The sequence below is a fragment of the Barbus barbus genome, assembly GCF_936440315.1.
Source record: "Barbus barbus genome assembly, chromosome: 15".
In the NCBI taxonomy this organism is placed as follows: Eukaryota; Metazoa; Chordata; class Actinopteri; order Cypriniformes; family Cyprinidae; genus Barbus; species Barbus barbus.
In genome coordinates this window covers 23,796,641-23,815,169 of record NC_136743.1, presented here as the reverse complement: position 1 = coordinate 23,815,169, position 18,529 = coordinate 23,796,641, and the positions used below count along the sequence as shown (strand labels likewise).

The 18,529-nt window shown below is 38.7% G+C and overlaps 1 protein-coding gene and 1 long non-coding RNA gene across 4 annotated transcripts in view; both read right to left on the bottom strand.

The window, feature by feature from the left end:
• The window catches only part of LOC306881630, a 494,310-nt gene that overhangs the window by 145,743 nt on the left and 330,038 nt on the right, over positions 1–18,529 (bottom strand). The window lies entirely within an intron of this gene.
• The window catches only part of LOC306881625 (mesoderm induction early response protein 1-like), a 152,949-nt gene that overhangs the window by 115,693 nt on the left and 18,727 nt on the right, over positions 1–18,529 (bottom strand). For 2 of the 3 annotated variants that reach the window (XM_079435795.1, XM_079435796.1), the window contains exons 2-3: positions 16,952–16,976; positions 16,767–16,867 (exon numbers count right to left, since the gene is read on the bottom strand). In XM_079435795.1, the coding sequence (XP_079291921.1) occupies positions 16,767–16,867; positions 16,952–16,976 (126 nt within the window). Of the gene's footprint in view, positions 1–16,766; positions 16,868–16,951; positions 17,090–18,529 lie in introns of those variants that run through there. The other variant, XM_079435797.1, reaches the window with a different exon arrangement.

The window sequence follows — 18,529 nt, the reverse complement described above, 5'->3', positions numbered from 1 at the left end:
CTTATTAAAGATTTAAATCTCTGCTGCCACCAAGATGCTCCACCTGTGGTCACGGATTATAGAAAATGAAACCTAAATCTGTCACGGGGTAGTTGGATTTATTCACGCACATTAAAAAGATTTATTAAAAGCTTCTTTCTTTTCAGATTCTTATTTACAGCATTATCATAATAGACTATATACAGTGGGGCAAATAAGTATTTGATACACTGCCGATTTTTCAAGTTTTCCCACTCACAAAGAATGGCGAGATCTGTCATTTTCATCGTAGGTACACCTCAACTGTGAGAGACAGAATATAAAAAAAAATCCTAAAAATCACATTGTATGATTTTTGAATAATTAATTTCCATTTTATTTCATGAAATAAGTATTTGATACAATAGAAAAATAGAACTTAATATTTGGTACAGAAACCTTTGTTTACAATTACAGAGGTCAGACGTTTCCTGTAATTCTTCACCAGGTTTGCACACACTGCAGCAGGGATTTTGGCCCACTCCTCCATACAGGTCTTCTCCAGATCTTTCAGGTTTTGGGGCTGTCGCTGGGCAACACGGCGTTTCAGCTCCCTCCATAGATTTTCTATTGGGTTCAGGTCTTGAGACTGTCTAGGCCACTCCAGGACCTTGAAATGTTTCTTACAGAGCCACTCCTTAGTTGCCCTTGCTGTGTGTTTGGGGTCATTGTCATGCTGGAAGACCCAACCATGACCCATCTTCAATGCTCTTACTGAGGGAAGGAGGTTTTTGCCCAAAATCTCGCAATACATGGCCCCATCCATCCTCCCCTCAATACGGTGCAGTCGTCCTGTCCCCTTTGCAGAAAAGCACCCCCATGCTTCACGGTTGGGATGGTGTTCTTGGGATTGTACTCATCCTTATTCCTCCAAACACGGCGAGTGGAGTTTATACCAAAAATTTATATTTTGGTCTCATCTGACCACATGACCTTCTCCCATGCCTACTCTGGATCATCCAGATGGTCTTTGGCAAACTTCAGACGGGCCTGGACATGTGCTGGCTTGAGCAGGGTGACCTTGCACGCGCTGCAGGAATTTAATCCATGACGGTGTAGTGTGTTACTAATGGTAACCGTTGAGACTGTGGTCCCAACTCTCTTCAGGTCATTGACCAGGTCCTCCCGTGTAGTTCTAGGCTGATCCCTCACATTTATCAGGATCATTGATACTCCACGAGGCGAGATCTTGCATGGAGCCCCAGTCCGAGGGAGATTGACAGTCATCTTGAATTTCTTCCATTTTCTAATAATTGCGCCAACAGTTTTTGCCTTCTCACCAAGCTGTTTGCCTATTGTCCTGTAGCCCATCCCAGCCTTGTGCAGGTCTACAGTTTTGTCCCTCGTGTCCTTAAGACAGCTTTTTGGTCTTGCCCATAGTGGAGAGGTTGGAGTCTGATTGATTGAGTCTGTGAACAGGCGTCTTTTATACAGGTAACGAGTTCAAACAGGTGCAATTAATACAGGTAATGAGTGGAGGATAGGAGGGCTTCTTAAAGACAAACTAACAGGTCTGTGAGAGCCCGAATTATTGCTGGTTGGTAGGTGATCATATACTTATTTCATGCAATAAAACGAAAGTTAATTATTTAAAAATCATACAATATGATTTTCTGGATTTTTTTTTTTTTATATTCTGTCTCTCACAGTTGAGGTGTACCTACAATGAAAATTACAGATCTCTCCATTCTTTGTAAGTGGGGAAACTTGAAAAATTGGCAGTGTATCAAATACTTATTTGCCCCACTATATTAACTTATTGGGAGAAAACTGGTAGTTCTATGTGAAATCAGACATTGAGCACCCCCATATAGCCAAAATGGCATGGTCATAACACCTCTGAATATTTGTTTGATTGGTAGTGGAATCAGGCTCCTCCTATCATATTTATGACTGAAGGCCAGTATCACTGATACCAATATTACTGATGTCTCTATGAAATAGTTTTTTCCCCTAATAATTAACCATTGACTAGCCATTCAACATTACAAGTGTTATAATTTGTACTATTTATTAGACTACTTAACATAACTTCTAATTTAATTTAACTTAAAACAATCTTCACAGAAACCCATTATAATAAATGTCATATTAGCTACCTATGTCATTCAGCAAGTAAATCTACAGAAATTAAATACAGTTATCAAACACTAAATTTTGAATGAAATATAGATGAATCCTTAAAGCTACAAATGTTATTGATTTCCTTTTTTTTCTTTTGATCTTTGATAAACATCACAGCAGCTGGTTATTAGGTTATTTTGGCTGCTATCCCTTTAATAGCTACAGCTGCTGAACATGACGCGGATCTGATCCGCATAATTTTACCTTTTCTGAACAACTTCAGATCTTAAAGTCTCTAATAATGAGTTGATTCGGGTGTCTTAGATGAGGGAGTCAGTGCTGGACTGGTAAAGGACAGTTTGGAAAACCACTGCATTTCAAAGATATGTTCCTAAATGTGACTCATATAACAAATACATACATACATGCACAGTGTTAAGGCAGCTTTTATTGTCTTTTTGGTAATGCTCGTAGTCTCTTTTGTGATTTGATATGAAATGTTACAATGCGTACTAGTGCATTTGTGCATGCAATTGAAGAGTATGCGCTACGAGCACAGTACCATTTCCACACTTGCTTGACTGATAGATTTGGTAGTATTGGTAGTTTCTCCTTAGCTAAGATGCTTCTGACGTTGTTTCTGTTTCAGAAGTGACTTGGTAGCCCTTTTCCTGAAGACGTCTGAGCGTGGTGACTCTTGATGCACTGACTCCAGCTTCAGTCCACTCCTTGTGAAGCTCTCCCAAGTGTTTGAATCAGCTTTGCTTGACAGTATTCTCAAGCTTGCGGTCATCCCTGTTGTTTGTGCACCTTTTCCTACCCAATTTCTTCCTTCCAGTCAACTTTGCATTTAATATGCTTTGATACAGCACTCTGTGTACAGCCACCCCTTTCAGTAATGACCTTCTATGACTTACCCTCGTTGTGGAGGGTGTCAATGATTGTCTTCCGGACCATTGCCAAGTCAGCAGTCTTCCCCACTTTTGTGGTTTCAAAGAACAAGAAATGCCCAGAATTTATACTGTAGGGATGGTCATTTAATGAAACGCAAATGTAAATATTCTAATATTTTGAGATCCTGGATTTTTGACTTTCATGAGCTGTAAGCTCTAATCATCAAAATAAAAATAAAAAACTTTTGAAATGTTTTATTTTACATTAGTGCTGGGCTGTATACCAGTTCATACCGAATACCGGTATTTATTTTTCTTATATGAATTTTTAAAATACGACAATACAACGTTCAGAATGCAACACTGTTTGAGAGGGTCTCTTTTCACTGTTACACTGTGGCGAGGACACGGCTGTATGTGTTACTGAGCATGAAAGTTACGAAACTGAAGCTGTAGAACTAGTAGAACGTGATTACACAGAAGAACTTATCCACATTTACCGCCCCAAATATCCACCGCCCCCTGCCATCAGCTCCAGGACACATTCACACACGAGCGCGACTTTAGCACTATATTTAGCAAATTGCAGACCCTTTTAGTGGCTTTTTTTCCATAGAATATACATACTGACAAACCTAGTGACTTTTTGGATAAACCTTAGCTTTCATTCAGTTGGAAGATTTTGCCGGTTCTGCCCCACGAGTGCAAGGTCTGACTCACCCGGCGCAGTGTCGCCTATCTAGCGTCTGTTCTGTGCAGTGAGCAGCAGAAAAACTGCATGCAAGTATTTATTATTTATGATGAGTCACATTCAAAGCAGTGTCAGATCTGCATCAAGTTCAGCAGGAGCATTTTTTAAAGTAGCAGCCAAAATAACCTAATAACCAGCTGCTGTGATGTCTGTTCATCAAAGAACAAAATTAAAAAGAGGAAATCAGTCATTTAGAATTTAGAGTTTGATAACTTTATTAAATTAGGCTATATTTTCTTGCTGAGGGGCACAGGTTTATGTGGCATTTGACATTTATTATAATGGGGTTATGAGAAGATTGTTTTAAGTTAACTTAAATTAGAAGTCATTTTTTAAAATTGATAATTATGTTAAATTGATAGCTCTTAATTATACTGTAATGTTGAATGACTATGGTCAACATTTAAATATTACGAAAAAGATTCATAGAGACATCAGTTGGTATCAGTGATACTTGCCTTCAGTCATAAAAAAGATGCCATTAAACAAATATTAAAAAAATATACTTTGTTGTTTCTACATTAATTTGAAGATTGAATGTGAAATTTAATTATTGCAATATAAAAGTTTAATTAAAAACTTTAATGTAAAGTGGGATTATTTGTATTTAATTTCAGAAAAAATGTGATTGATTTTTTTTTTTTTTCGACAGCACTAATGTGTATACATACACAGTGTTTCTCATTCATTACCTAGTCTGTGGCGGCCTGCCACAGTTTCATAATAAACCAAAAAAATATTGATGATACTTCTCATTAGAACATAAAAGGTCTTTAACGCTTTGTTTCGTGGCATTGCTTTTACTAAGTGTCCGTCAAACGAACTAAAGCGTATATGGCTTTAGCCCCTCAACAAGTCTGTTTGCGCTGCTTGTTTCAAAGCCAAGCGCGTCCTTTTTTTACGCGATCAGCTCGTGATCCGGTGTTTTCCATGTCAGAGCGGCTCCTTTCACAGTGAATGCAGTGAAGTCTGTCTTTGAATGTGGTGCGAGTTTGGCGCTCATCTGAGAATGCAATGGTTCACAGTATTTCACTAGATTTGTAATGTTTTCACAGAAGTTGGAGTTTTACACCAAAATAAAATCTCAGCTGCAGTTTCCATTAAATAAAAGCTAATAAGTTTATCTCTTGCAAGCAAGGACTAAAATAAATAGACCCACACAAAGAAAATACTGTACAGGCAGAGCAAACTCAGTGTTTATTGGAAGAAAAAATATTGGGGAGGGGGTTTATATGAATGTATTTCTGAAGGAAACTGACTTTCGATGGCATTTCCCCCTCTGTTCCATAAGCGCCACCTGCTGTCAGAGAGTGAAATTCAACCTGTCTGCTGTTTTTGTTTTATTTAGGTTTCAGCATAATTTCACAAAGCTAAAGTCAGACCATTCTGTTTTTGCTTCAGATGTTGAAATGATACAATGAAATTTAAATAAAAAATTTAAAAAAACTGCTCATGCTACATGTGTGTTGTATCTTTGTTTGTATCGTGCAGTGGTTGGTTATAATTTCAAACGGCATTTCATTTTTTATTAAATATGCTTAATTGTTGTAGTAGCAGCAACTGCAAAAACAGTTTCATGGCAGGGAAAAAATATTTGTGGCCGAAATATTCTCAAGTCACCAGCCATTGGCAGATGTGGCAAAAATATATAGTTTTAGGCCCTGCTTGCATGTGTAGAAATTAGGACATAAGTATTGTAATTTCCCTACTGTAGAATATGATAAAATTATATACCTGTGAAATATTCATTTTCATTTATTTTAGTGCAATTATTTTACGATATATGACAAGTAGAAGCTGCTACTTGTCATTTTCCTTCACTGAATTATGTGGCCGACGTTTGCTCGACGTGCGTGTGATATCAATGCAAATGTGCAGTGAGTGCGTGCGTAAATTACACTAAAGGCCGGTCAAACAGCACGATTACTTGGTTATCTTAGTCTGATTGCGCTAATACTGTCAAAAGCTCACAAGGTTTACATATAAACACAGTTAGTTATGTCTAAAGTGAAAGTAAACAGAGAGAAACAGATGCATACAGCTCTTAAAGGGACAGAATGCTGCTGATTTTCATTAAAGGGATAGTTCACCCAAAAGTTAAATTTTTTTCATTATTTACTCACTGTCATGTTGTACCAAACTGATATTAATTTTTTATTCTTGTCCTGAACACAAAAGAAGATATTTTGAATAATGTTGGTAACCAAATGGTTGCTGGTCCCCATTGACTTTGATATAAAAAAAAAATATGGAAGTCATTGGGGACCAGCAACTGTTTGGTTACCCACATTCTCCAAAATATCTTCTTTTGTGTTCAGGACAAGAATAAAAATATTATTAAATATTATTAAATAATTAATACATTCTTCAAAATAATGTTTATGTTTAACAGAAGTAACTCATTCAGGTTTAAAACAACTTGAGAGTGAGTAAATGATGACAATTTTCATTTATGGTAAACTATTCCTTTAAATGTTAATAAAATAAAACACAAAGAGAAAAATAACTCCCAGCTCCTGACTGAAGAATTTTAATACAGTTGCTAAAGTACAGCGGTAATAAAATAACTTGAAATTTTCAACAACTTTTCACATCATATCTTTTTGCACCAAATAGTATCGATAAAAGTATCGATAAGTACCGGTATCGATAAGTAGTGTCGATATAGGAATCAATAAAAGTGTAAACCATACCCATCCCTATGTAGATGTGGTGAAGATGACTTGAAGTTCAAACCGAACATCAGAATGGGGATTTAAGTGACTTTGAACGTGGAATGGTTGTTGTTGCCATTCGGGCTGGTCTGAGCATTTCAAAAACTGCTGATCTACTGGGATTTTCACACACAACCATCTCTAGGGTTTACAGAGAATGTTCCGAAAAAGAAAAAATATCCAGTGAGCGTTGTGTGGACGAAAATGCCTTGTTGATGTCAGAGGTCAGAGGAGAATGGGTAGACTGGTGATGATAGAAAGGCAACAGTAACTCAAATAACCGCTCTTTACAACCAAGGTAAAAGAGCGGTTGCCACTCCCGTCAGCTAAGAACAGGAAACGGAGGCTACAATTTGCACAGGCTCACCAAAATTGGACAATAGAAGATTGGAAAAACGTTGCCTGGTCTGTTGAGTCTCGATTTCTGTGTTCAGATGGTAGGGTCAGAATTTGGCGTAAAGAACATGAAAGCATGGATCCATCCAGCCTTGTCTCAACGGTTCAGGCTGGTGGTGGTGGTGTAATGGTGTGGGGGATATTTTCTTGGCACACTTTGGGCCCCTTAGTACCAATTGAGCATCGTTTAAACGCCACAGCCTACCTGAGTATTGTTGCTGACCATGTCCATCCCTTTATGACTACAGTATACCCATCTTCTGATGGCTACTTCCAGCAGGATAATGCACCATGTCACAAAGCTCAAATCATCTCAGACTGGATTCTTGAACATGACAATGAGTTCACTTTATTCAAATGGCCTCCACAGTCACCAGATCTCAATCCAATAGAGCACCTTTGGGATATGGTGGAACGGGAGATTAGCATCATGAATGTGCAGCCAACAAATCTGCAGCAACTGTGTGATGCTATCATGTCAATATGGACCAAATTCTCTGAGGAATGTTTCCAACACCTTGTTGAATCTATGCCACAAAAAATTAAGGCAGTTCTAAAGGCCAGAACTCCGACACTAGCAAGGTGTACCTAATAAAGTGTCCTGTGAGTGTGTATATATATTATAGAAATATTAAATATATATATTTTTTATTTTAAATTATTTTATTTTTACATTGCACAGGAGGCCTGAAAAAAATTTGTAAGTTAGTCAAACAGTACAGTTTCTTAACAAGCTTAAGTTAAAAATTTGATATTTACTTTGTTGGGATCCTGATTAACATCAATTTAGAAATTGCTTCTATAGACTTTTTTCCTGAGTAACCGATGAGTGGCACCATGACGGATTCAAACTTCCGTTTGGGAGCTCTCGTGTTCCGGTCTCCATAGAATATATATATCTAAGGTTTTGCATACCAGAAAATCTGTCATGTCCAGCGCTGTATACATGGCTTGCATCGCTTAAGTTCAAATACTGAGTGTGAAATAATAAAATATGTTAAAATAATGTTTGCTCTCATCATTCTGTGGACAAAATCCCGTGAACTTTGCCCCGATCGGGAGCTGTATGTGCGCTCATCTGTTTTCAATGGAGCTAACCTCGCATCGCTTCATGTCATCTTCCCACTCAACTATGACAGGTACTTTACTGCAAAAAGATGGTCATTGCGACATTGTAAAGTGATGAAACAATGGCGCCACATGATTTTTTACATTTTCACGTTATATTATCGGCTCGGAAAATATGTAAATGTGACTAGAAACCTGAAATGTAAAGCAAATATTATTTTTTTTTATTATGCAAACAAACATGCTATTTACAGGTGACAAATCAAATACAGAGTAACCAGGGTCAACAAAACATACACGACAGCCAACACGGTTTGTGTGAGTATGAGTGTGTGTGTGTGTGTGTGTGTGTGTGTGAGAGACTGGGTGTTGGGGTTAGAAGTATAACTAAACAAAAAAATTAAAAATCAAAGAAATAAATAAATAAAAAACAAAAGTACAACAGTAATGATAACAGTAATAATAATAATAATAGTAACATTAATAACAAAAATTAGAGGATAGTAATTAACTCAAAAAAAAAAAAAATGTGGGGAAAGTTGGAGGATTAGAAAGAAGACAAAATAGTAATATAATAATAATAATAATAATGGTAGTAATCATAGTATTAATAACAAAATAATAATAATATTAATAATAGAGAGAAAATAATAATAATAATAATAATAAAGCTAAAAAAGGGTAAGATATTGTAAGGCTGCCTCTGGGCCCTCCGTGGGCAAGGCATAGTTTAGGCCCAGGACGAGCCATCTAGGAGAGGAGCTGCAGGGCATAAGGACCAAAGTCTCACCCCCGGCCGCCACTCACATGCCATGTTTACCTTACATATGTACTGTATATGTATTGATAAGTGTATGATGCATTAAGAAAGTGTGACGTGCAGTGTGGAGCCAGCCCAGTGCAAAGCCCAGGCCCCCATGCTCACGTCCCACTTACGTGTGTCTGATATACATGTATGCATTTTTTCCTTTTTTTTTTCTTTTTCCTTTTCCCCTCTTCTCCTCCCTCTCCTTCCTCCTCTCTCCTCTTCCCTTGCTTGTTTTAAAATAGATGTATGTATACCGTCTAGTGATGCATTAAAAGAAACAAGGCATGTAGTGCTGAACCTGCCAGAGGCAAGAAAACCAGGCCAAAGCTGGTACAGGTTGGAGATACAAGGCCCCCGGCCCCACAGCACACCCACCAACCACTAAACCCAACCACACAGGGCCACAGCCAATCGAGGCCCAGAGGCGTGAAAAGAAAAGAAAAGAAAAGAAAAGAAAAGAAAAGAAAAATGCAGAGATCGACCGTAAGAAAGGATAGAGAAAGAGAAAAAATAAATATTAATAATATTAATAAATGCAGAAAGCGACCGTAAGAAAGGATAGAGAAAGAAAAAATAAATATTAATAATAGAAAAATATTTTTATAAGTTTTTGATTTAGTTTGATATTAGCTTTGTTGCTACCTCTTCCTAACCCCCCTCCCCCAAAATCTTATGTAGATATTGATGAATGGTGTGTTGTTGAGGGTGGCTTCAGACAGAGAGGGTCAACGGATTCATGATTGATGGAAGTTTATGAGAGATAACAAAGAGGAGTTAAATTCTGTTGTATTATTTTAAGTGGAAGTTGACAGGTTTTCCATGGAGATGTAGTCTGTTTTTAAGTTTTTCCAAGATGAAATATGCATGTTATTCCTTGATTTCCAGTTCATGAGGATAGTTTTCTTGGCGATAGTTAGATCTTGTAAATATAATAATATATCATCAGCGTAAAGACTTATTTTGTGGTATATATTTAGTGTTTGAATACCTATTATGTTGCCGTTTAGATGGATGGCTGCTGCTAATGGTTCAATGAAAATGGTAAAAAGTGAGTGGGAGAGTGGGCATCCTTGTCTAGTCCCGCGGTGCAGTGTGAAGCTACGTGATGTTAGTCCATTGGTGATGACGGTGGCTAAAGGTGATGTATATAGAATTTTAATCCAATTAATGAACGACTCCCCAAAACCAAACCTCTCTAATGTGGAAAACAGGAATTTCCAGTTTACTCTATCGAAAGCTTTTTCTGCATCAAGAGTGACTATGATAGTTTTGGCTTTGTGAATTGATGAATAATACATTAAGTTAAAAAGTCTACGTGTGTTGTTAGATGCAAGTCTACCTTTAATGAAACCAGTTTGGTCTGGATGTATTATAGATGGTGTGACTTTTTCTAACCTATAGGCTAGTGCTTTGGCGATGATTTTAATGTCTACATAGACCCCTTCACGGTCGACGTCACAGGAAAATTCGAAGTGCATACTGCGCATGTCGGGGTCAGAACGTTCCATCCTGTGTTACTGTTAACCAGATGATTTCTCATCAAAATGCCTAGTTGTTGTGTCGTGGACTGTGCAAATCGCACCAATTGTGGAGTCAAGTTTTTTAGGATTCCTGCAGGATCTCATCCTTTTCAAAAAAATAGACGACATCTGTGGCTGCAAGCTATTAAACGGGCAGACTGGGACAATGCTACGATCAATGAGGCTCGTGTTTGTAGTGCTCACTTCATATCAGGTAAAGTCATCCTTTATCATCCCTTTCTATTAGATTAAACTCGAAAGCCTGGATTGCATGATTTTTTTGCAGTTTTCTGTACACTAGCCTATAAAGTTAAGCTATGCTGGTTAATGGTTTGTTTTAAATGTCATGCTGCTAGCAGTTAGCTGCAGGCTAGCGCCAACTTTGTGACAACATTTGTTTAACTGTTACTTACCATGGCGTAACTCTAGCCATAGTAAATAAACAACTGTTTTCTGTAAACTGCAGACTGATTTATTAGTTAGGTGAAATTTGATATCTGGCATTAATTGTGACCTGTGTCATGCTACAGACTTCGCAGACTAGCTTTACATTAGCGCTTTCACTGTGACAACAGTAGATCGCGTTGTAATCAATGTGTGCAATTCTTCTTTTTTTGTAGGAGAGGCATCACTTGACTCCAGTAGTCCTGACTTTGTGCCCTCCTTGTTTGTGTACAAAAAACAAAGCCAGACACCCAAGACAAAAATGGAAAGGTACGAATAAAAAAAGTATCTATCTATAAGGCTTGTCTCTTGCAACGGTTGTAGTCTAGACCACCTAGTCTAATCCTTATCCAAATGTCTTTGAACAACTTTCACTAGCCCTTAAAGCAATATTGTGCAGGCCTAGTTTAACTAGACAATGATTAAATGGTTTCACACAGCTCTAATTGTTCCTTTTGTTTTCCTTTAGGTATCAGAGGAAAAGGAAGAGAGATGAACGCTCTGACATGCAACCTGCTTCTTCCATGGCTGAGATGGAACAAGACTGTACCATTGATCTTTGCAGTGGTATGAATAATCTCTTAAACGTAAAGCTAAAACTAATGCAGTCTAATGGCTCGTTTCCACTGAGCGGTACAGTACGGTACGGTACGCAATTATTTGCGTTTCCACTGTCAAAAGTTGTGAATGGTACCAAAAAGCCGAACCGTACCGTACAATTGTAATGCACATTGCACATCACTTCTTTCCGGCATAGGTTACACCTCGCCTATCAAGTAAGGGTACTGTGGCAGTGGAAACGCTAGCCGATTCATGGTTTACCGACCCGAACCATACCGTACTGTACTGTACCGTACCGCTCAGTGGAAACGAGCCATAATACACCAGCCCTGTGGTCCCATAAGCTACACCCTCCAAAGTTGTCATACTTTGTCACTGAACTTCTGTATGTCTGTTTGTTTTCTGTTCAAGATGAGGAGGAAGCTGAAGGGGACCGCGCAGTGTCGAGAAAGGAACATGATGCTCTTTGCTTTACACATAATCAACTGCAGGAAGACTACATCAACCTGCAGCAGGACTGTTTTAAATTACGCAGTGAGAATGAAGAACTTAGGAATGAATTACAGAAATCCAAATTTTTATACAGCAATGTTAAGAGTAACATTCGACTATTACTGTTTTTCACTGGACTGACCTCTGTAATCTTCGAATGGCTCCTAAAAAAATTTGATGGCAGTATTGAGATAAGTCACCAAGCCCTTCCTCTAGAGGACCAATTGTTGATGGTCTTGATGAAATTAAGGATGGGCCTCAGTAACACTGACCTGGCATATAGATTTCATGTAACAACAAGCACCGTATCAAATATTTATCGGAGCTGGATCTCTGTTATGTCTGTCGTCCTCAAGCCATTAATTAAATGGCCAAATAAGGGAGCTATACTTAAAAATATGCCCAAAACATTCAAACGTCACTTCAAAAAATGCCGCTGCATAATAGACTGCACAGAAATTTTTATAGCTCGACCTAGCAATTTGACTGCAAGGGCCCAGACCTGGTCTAATTACAAACACAACAATACGTTAAAATATTTGATTGCCATCACACTTGCTGGGGCAATTTCATTTTTGTCTCCAGGGTGGGGTGGACGGGTTTCTGATAAACAGATCACCAAAGAGTCGGGTTTGCTGGAACTGTTGGAGCCTATGGACGAGGTTTTAGCAGATAGGGGATTTTTAATACGGGATGAGCTTGCAGCTTGCGGTGTCACTCTTCGTATTCCTCATTTTACTAAAGGCAAAAAGCAACTGGCTGCACTGGAAGTAGACGCATCCAGACAACTGTCTCGGGTTAGGATTCATGTTGAACGAGTCATTGGTCAGTGGAAAAACTTCAAGATTTTACAAACAGTTATTCCTGTGTCTCAGGTTGATATGCTAGATGATGTAGTGATTGTGTGCGGTGCTCTAACAAACCTCTGTAAAAGTGTTGTTCCCAAATAAGTCATTAATTTGATATATTTCATGATTAATGCTATTTTACAATTTATACTTTTTTGTATTTTGTCAAAATATGTTACATTGTTTATGGACATGTTCCAATAAAGAAAATCATATATTACACATAATAATTTACTGTCACTTGTTTATTTAAGCTACTGGATAATGACATGGAATTGTCTTAAATTGATGTGCATCTGCATACAAACAAGTAACAGTAACAAGTGCATCTTTTTCCCTTGGCGCTGGCTCGGTAAAACCTCCGCTTTTAACACACAAAAGTCATTGTCTATATCGCTATATAAAACCGTCTGGACATGCCCACAGACTACGTAATTATAAGCGTCTAGCGATTTGTAGTTTTTCTCGCGTGTAAACACTCGGTTTGTCCACCAGATAGCTGTATATGGCGGGCCAGTGAATATCTGGCCACTTGCTGACGTTGTCTACCCATTCTGTTATGAGCTCGGGATCAGGCAGACAATCGCCATTAACTAAAACAAGTTTGTTATGGTACTGTTCCCGTTCCTGTGGTGGCAACGACAGTGCATAACTTGACATAATATGCCGGTCCATTAGCCGCGCCATTTTTCTGACCCCAAGCTGCGCGCGCAACCAACCTAGCATTCGAATGTTTACAAACATTGAAGGGGTCTATTGATTAGGGAAATTGGACGATAGCTTGACGGTAGTGTTGGGTCTTTATTGGGTTTGAGAAGAAGCGAAATTGTAGCTGTGTTCATATTATCTGGGAGTTTTGATTAATTTGTCATTCGGATAAAGAGTGGTGATAAGATGGACCAAAAGTGTTTGTAGAACTCAGCAGGGTATCCATCAGGACCTGGTGCTTTATTATTCGGCATAAGTTTAAGGGCATTAAAAAATTCATGTTCTGTTAACGGGGATTCAAGAGTATTTATTTGATGTTTACTAAGTTGAGGTAGGTTGATATTGTTGAGAAATGAATTGATGTCTTTCTGAGTTGGGTGTTTTTCTGAAGAGTATAATTTACTGTAAAAATTGTGAAAATATTGATTTATTTCTTCTGGTGAATTGGTGGACTTCCCTGCTGTGTCTGTAATAACTGCTATTGTTGTTTTTTCCTTATTTTGTTTGATTTGATTTGCCAAATATTTACCAAATGTGTTCCTGTGATGTAAGTTTTCTTGTCTTAGCCTTTGTATTAAGAATTGGGTATGTTTATTGATTAATTCTTTTAACTGAAATTTATATTTTCTTAATGTGTCCTGTGTTTTTTCTGTTGGATTATTTATATTGGAGTCTTCTAGTTCTTAGATTTTTTGTTCCAATTCTGCTTGTTGTTCCTTCTCTTTCTTTTTTTTTTGTGAACGGAGAATGAAATGATTTTTCCTCTTAGTACTGCTTTCCCTGCTTCCCACAGAAGAGAAGGAGATAATTCTGGGGAGTCATTCATCTCTAGAAAGCATGCCCACTCTGTTCTAAAATAACTGTCAAAGTCATGGTCTCTCAGAAGGGATATAAAAAACAAGATCACATCTTATATATTAGAGAGCGAGCGAGAGAGCGAGAGAGAGAGAGAGAGAGAGATTGTCCTAATGACAGTTATCGGGAGTGAAATGTTCAGAAAAGCCAGGGAGTAATGTCCTTATCGCGATATACACTCACGTAAAGGATTATTAGGAACACCATACTAATACTGTGTTTGACCCCCTTTCGCCTTCAGAACTGCCTTAATTCTACGTGGCATTGATTCAACAAGGCGCTGAAAGCATTCTTTAGAAATGTTGGCCCATATTGATAGGATAGCATCTTGCAGTTGATGGAGATCATCCAGGGTACGAAGCTCCCGTTCCACCACATCCGAAAGATGCTCTATTGGGTTGAGATCTGGTGACTGTGGGGGCCATTTTAGTACAGTGAACTCATTGTCATGTTCAAGAAACCAATTTGAAATTATTCGAGCTTTGTGACATGGTGCATTATCCTGCTGGAAGTAGCCATCAGAGGATGGGTACATGGTGGTCATAAAGGGATGGACATGGTCAGAAACAATGCTCAGGTAGGCCGTGGCATTTAAACGATGCCCAATTGGCACTAAGGGGCCTAAAGTGTGCCAAGAATACATCCCCCACACCATTACACCACCACCACCAGCCTGCACAGTGGTAACAAGGCATGATGGATCCATGTTCTCATTCTGTTTACGCCAAATTCTGACTCTACCATCTGAATGTCTCAACAGAAATCGAGACTCATCAGACCAGGCAACATTTTTCCAGTCTTCAACCGTCCAATTTTGGTGAGCTCGTGCAAATTGTAGCCTCTTTTTCCTATTTGTAGTGGAGATGAGTGGTACCCAGTGGGGTCTTCTGCTGTTGTAGCCCATCCGCCTCAAGGTTGTGCGTGTTGTGGCTTCACAAATGCTTTGCTGCATACCTCGGTTGTAACGAGTGGTTATTTCAGTCAAAGTTGCTCTTCTATCAGCTTGAATCAGTCGGCCCATTCTCCTCTGACCTCTAGCATCAACAAGGCATTTTGCCCACAGGACTGCCGCATACTGGATGTTTTTCCCTTTTCACACCATTCTTTGTAAACCCTAGAAATGGTTGTGCGTGACAATCCCAGTAACTGAGCAGATTGTGAAATACTCAGACCTGCCTGTCTGGCACCAACAACCATGCCACGCTCAAAATTACTTAAATCACCTTTCTTTCCCATTCTGACATTCAGTTTGGAGTTCAGGAGATTGTCTTGACCAGGACCACACCCCTAAATGCATTGAAGCAACTGCCATGTGATTGGTTGATTAGATAATTGCATTAATGAGAAATTGAACAGGTGTTCCTAATAATCCTTTAGGTGAGTGTAGTTGTCCATCTATGTATAATTTGTCCACTGTAATGACTGCTCTTTTTCCTTCATTCATTTTCTGTTTTCAGATTGGGAAAAGTTGTTTTCGACGGTCGAGAATGTCCTTTGGGTACTGCTCATTGATACCATAGTTTGTTCCTTTAAGTTGTCTGCCTTGTCTCTGAACCAGTTCTTTGTGTTTGTACTGTTCAAATTTTGCGATGATTGGTCGTGGTCTATTGTTGTTGTTTTGAGATCTGATACGGTGAACACGGTGAAAGGTGATGATCTGTACAGATTCGGCTGGTAATTTGAGTTGTTTTATCATAAAGTCCTTGACTGATTTCTCGGGGTCGTCTGGAGTTTGTTCCGGGATGCCTGTGAAGACTAAATTGTCCCTCATGCTGCGCGTTTGCAAATACAAAATGTTTTCTTTCATGATTTTGTTTTCTGCGGCGACGGAGGTGAGTTGAGTGGTAAGTGCGTGAACTGAATCCTTTAATAAGTTATTTTCTTTAGTGAGAGTGTCTATTTGTTCTTGGCTGAATTCTAAACTGTGCCGCAATTCCTGGAGATCCTTGCGTATTGACTTCTATCAGTGCGATCCTGGTGTCAAGTCCGGAAAGTTTATTTTCGATGGAGAGTAGAATGTCGCTTACCTCAGTGCAGCACGGCGGTTTAGGTGATGTGGATGGTGTTTTGCTTGGACTGGAAGGTGAATCGGGACGAGGTCTCTTGGAGATTGGAGTGGGGTTACCTTTGCTTTTTTTGTTGTGATCTGGTTTGTCCCTGTTCATGGTGCAGCAGAGTGTGTTGTGGTGTGCGTCGATATACTCCTCGATATAATCCAGGTTGTAAAACGGTATAGTCCAGTTTTGAGACGAGATGAAAGACGTTTATGAAAAGACGAGAGAAAGAAGGAGGTTTACAGTCTAGCAAACGGGAGCCGCCATCTTAGATCACGCACCAGGTCTCGTGGGTTCTCGCATTACTCAGCCATCAGTCCTGCCTAGAAACCTGCCAAATTTTCTAGTAAGGTGAAACTTCCGCATTCAGAAAAAGGTCTATAAGGACTTTTTATAGTTTTTTAAATGATGCTAGTTTATTTAAATTCAAATTAAGTAAGAAAAGAAAAAACACAGCTACTTTGGCTTCAACAGCTTTAATCCCCTGCTGAACTCTCCTCTGCAGGCTGGACTATAAACATGTGAAACAAAAGATCAGGTGTAACATATTGAAAATCAGGAAAAGACCAAACCTTTGCAAGTTCTTCAATCTCATTGCCAAAATTAGATTCTCCCTCTGGAACCTCATCATCTTCAGGAGTTTGATCATCATCATAATCAGGCAACAGCATCTCTGTTGACAGGTCAAATGGGATTAAATCATGAGTATGTATAAAGATATGGTTTACCATGATAGAAAAACTAGTAATTGTCTTACCTGGGCTTGAACTCCCCAAGAAGGGCTAAAAATAAAACATCAGTTTATTATTTTTTTGAAAAACAAAAGGAAATCTATGCAATCATTATTTGTAATTATCATTTAGTAAAACAAAAACTGTTATGCTGTAACAGTTGGATGAACAGTAACAAAGATAAACACATCCATGTAGACTAATGAATATCAGGCATGATTTTAAGGACAATTTTGGAACCGTCTTGGGTCATTGTTGCATGTCCGCTATAAATTCAGTCAGTTGTGAACACTGGACAAAATTACACTCGTTTACATTGTACACATTTTTATCAAGACTGTGGTTATATCAGCTGTATAAATGACTCTATTTGCATGTGTATGGCATGCATTCAGGTAGACATAAATCAGAAAAAAAGATACACTAGAACAGTTTTCCAGTGCTGTATTTTATTTTATTTAGTTTACTTTCAATATAAACTAACAAAAACTTACAGCAGGCCAGTGTTAGAAGATTCATGATAAACCACTGAAATCAGTAATGCTTGTATATACATTTGTTTGTGTGTGTGTGTGTGTGTGTGAGTGAGAGAGAGAGAGAGAGAGAGAGAGAGAGAGAGATAAAGGTCAAATATATGCATGCTTTATTGACTTTTAATATTTACGGACTATTTTACAAAATTATTGAAAGTGGCAGAAGAGGTAAAACCTATGACCTGATCAAATCAATGTACACTGAAAGTAAATGTGGCGTAAAAATCAGCACCAAATGGGGTATCTTTCCCAGAAGCGTGGAGTGAGACGGGGCTGCTGCTTAAGCCCCACATTATTTAACATTTACATCAATGAACTGGCGAGCAGTCTGGAGCGATCTGCAGCCCCTGGCCTCACTCTACACAACTCACAGATCAGATGCCTGCTGTATGCAGATGATCTGGTTCTGCTGTCTCCCACTCAACAAGGTTAACAGCAGAACCTGGACCTGCTAGAGCAATATTGCCAGACCTGGGCCCTGACAATCAACCTGAATAAAACCAAAGTTATGATATTTCAGAAAAGATCCAGATCCCAAGGAACACAACACACATTTACATTATGCACTAACCTGATAACACACACGTCACACTACAACTACCTGGGTTTGAAAATCACGTCCACTGGAAACTTTAACCATGCTGTGACAGAACTGAGATATAAAGCACGCAGTGCCTTCTACGCCATAAAAGGGCAATGTCTTATAGAAATCCCTATTAGAATTTGGCTGAAAATATTAGAATCAGTAATTGAGCCCATTGCACTTTGTGGCAGTGAGGTGTGGGGTCCACTGACAAATCCAAATCAAGATCTCATCCAATGGGAAAAACATCCAATTGAGACCCTGCATGCAGAACTCTGTAAAACTATATTAAACGTGCACAAAACAAATAATGCATGCAGGGCAATTAGGCAATCCTCTAATCATAAAGATACAAAAAAGGCCAATTAAATTCTGGAAATATCTCAAACTCCGTGACCCACAATCATATCATTATAAAGCCCTGCAATACCAAGAGATGAGCAAAGAAAGCAACCCTTTCCCTCAGCTTATCAAGAGCTTCAGATGCT